The sequence below is a fragment of the Cynara cardunculus genome, assembly GCF_001531365.2.
Source record: "Cynara cardunculus var. scolymus isolate 2C chromosome LG 2, CcrdV1, whole genome shotgun sequence".
NCBI classification, from domain to species: domain Eukaryota; kingdom Viridiplantae; phylum Streptophyta; class Magnoliopsida; order Asterales; family Asteraceae; genus Cynara; species Cynara cardunculus.
The window spans coordinates 53,996,911-53,999,389 of NC_037529.1; the positions used below are offsets into that span (position 1 = coordinate 53,996,911).

General features: G+C 42.8%; 1 protein-coding gene across 1 annotated transcript; it reads left to right on the forward strand.

Moving 5' to 3' along the window:
* Positions 1-359: 359 nt before the first annotated feature.
* On the forward strand, positions 360-1,632 carry LOC112506162. Its single transcript, XM_025110185.1, has 2 exons — positions 360-1,142; positions 1,210-1,632. Exons 1-2 carry the CDS (start codon positions 360-362, stop codon positions 1,630-1,632), a joined length of 1,206 nt encoding a protein of 401 aa, XP_024965953.1.
* The last annotated feature ends 847 nt before the right edge of the window (positions 1,633-2,479 follow it).

Consider the following 2,479-nt stretch of genomic DNA (forward strand, 5'->3'; position numbering starts at 1 on the left):
TTGTTTGTTATGTAACCGTGGTGTTACAAATATGGTATCAGAGCAGTGGTTTAAGTTAACTAGGTATCTATATCGGTATCTAGACTTAAACTAGGCGTTGATGTTATATAGTAACTAAGTAATGATTTATACGGGATATGGACCATTAAGAGAGACCAAAGTTAAGTAAGGGACCATGGATAGGATGTTGTTTAATACTCTATATGTTTTAATACTCTCTATATGTATACACCTTTTAGGACAATGTCTGATGGTGACGCTGCTAGCCACCTCCACCAGACCCCGATGATGGAGAAAACAATCCCGATCCCAACTTGAATGAGGATGATACACCCTTGTCTCCCCGTGGTGAACGATTAATGAAACGACTCTCGACATTCGTTGAACAAACCTTTAAACAGTTTAAGCATGACACGGGAAAGGGTAAAGATAAAGTCTTGGGTGATTCCTCAATAGCCAAATCTGAGCGGGTCTCGTTTAAAAACTTTCGTAGTGGCGGCGTTACTGAATTCACCGGACTCTCTGATCCAGTAACCGCAGTGCAATGGGTCCAAAACACCGAAAAGGTATTTCGGATTTCTCGAGTGTTAAACGAGGATAAAGTGAATTATGCCAGTGCAATGTTGACAGAACGTGCACTCACTTGGTGGGATGCAACTTTTGAATCCCTTACTGAAGATGAACGGGAAAGCTTGACTTGGGAGTCTTTCAAGACTCGTTTCTTTGAGCAATTCTGCCCGATCGACTTGCAACGGAGGCTTCAGAAAGAATTCTTAGAACTCAAGCAAGGGAACATGTCTGTGATTGAGTATGAGACTCAATTTAACCGAAAGGCACGTTTCGCTTTACGGTTCTTATCTTCCGAACACGAACGAATCGAACATTTTGTCGATGGTTTGAGGCGAGAAATCCGGGAGTTTGTTGCCAATCGCGATATTCCAAGTTTCAATAAAGCTATGGAGTACGCTCATCGTCGTGAACACGATTTAACTATACTTGATGAACCAAATTTTGAGCCGAAAAGGCAACGGAATGAAAGAACCTTCTATGTACCTACTCAGCGACAATCTCGATCTTTCACTCCGAGGCGGAGTCAATCTCAAAACATTCCGCGTGCTCAATCCCAAGCCTATTCACTTCAGGTATAATTCTTTTTAATACCGTAGACATACAAGTGTGGATTATGGAATTAACACTATTCTATTGTAGTCGAATGCCTCACGTCTTTGTCAAAGATGCGGAAAAACTCACCAAGGGCGATGCCTTACTGAATCAACGAGCTTGAGATGTTTCTGTTGCGGTGAAATGGGCCATGTTCGTACAACCTGCCCAAAAAGAGACCGAGCATGTTATTCTTGCGGAGTATTTGGTCACCGACAATTTGAATGCCCCTGTATGAGACGGGAAGAAAGTAAGGCGTCGGTGCAACGACCGGCAGTGGGAGGTTCCTCAAGTCAAAAGGAGGAGGTACCCAAAGCACGAGCTCGAGCTTTCCAGATTACTGCGGAAGAGGCTCGCAATGAGCCAGATGTCATTACCGGTATTTTCTTTGTTAACTCCCAACTCGCTCGTATTTTATTCGATTCTGGAGCTACAAATTCTTTTGTGTCGCATGATTATGTTCGCTACTAGGAGTCTGTGCCAATTATGCTTCCTATACCGTTTACCATTGATACTGCTAATGGAGTCCCTTTGGTAGCTGATAGAGTATTTAGAGACTGCACTTTAGTGTTAGACCATCATAACTTTTCCGTAGACTTGATTCCTATAGATATCCGTGGCTTTGATGTCGTGATTGGTATGGATTGGTTAGTGAAAAGCCGCGCGGTTATCATCTGTTATGAAAGGATGGTTAGGTTGCCAGTCGAGAACGGAGACTACTTGTATATTTATGGGGAAAGACGCATTGGTGACGTGATGGTAATATCTATACTTAAAGCACGGCGTTATATTACTAAGGGTTGCTCTTCTTTCATGGCATATGTCTTGGATGCAACCAAAGAAGTGAAGAAAACTGTGAAAGATGTGCCTATAGTATGTGAATTCCAAGATGTTTTCCCAGATGACTTGCCTGGTCTACCGCCGGACAGGCAAGTAGAATTTCGTATTGATTTAGTGCCGGGTGCTGCACCAATTGCAAAGACACCATCTCGTCTTGCACCGGCCGAGATGAAAGAGATGATGAGTCAATTGCAAGAGTTGTTAGACAAGGGCTTTATTTGACCGAGCACTTCACCCTGGGGTGCTCCGCTATTGTTTGTGAAGAAGAAGGATGGATCRTTTTGTATGTGTATCGATTACCRCRAATTGAATAAGGTAACGATAAAGAACAAGTATCCATTACCGCGTATAGATGACTTATTCGATCAGTTGCAGGGCACAAGTTATTTCTCAAAGATTGATTTGAGRTCGGGTTATSATCAACTYAGGGTAYGTGAAGAGGAYGTACCAAAGACAGCTTTTCGTACCYRATACRGAC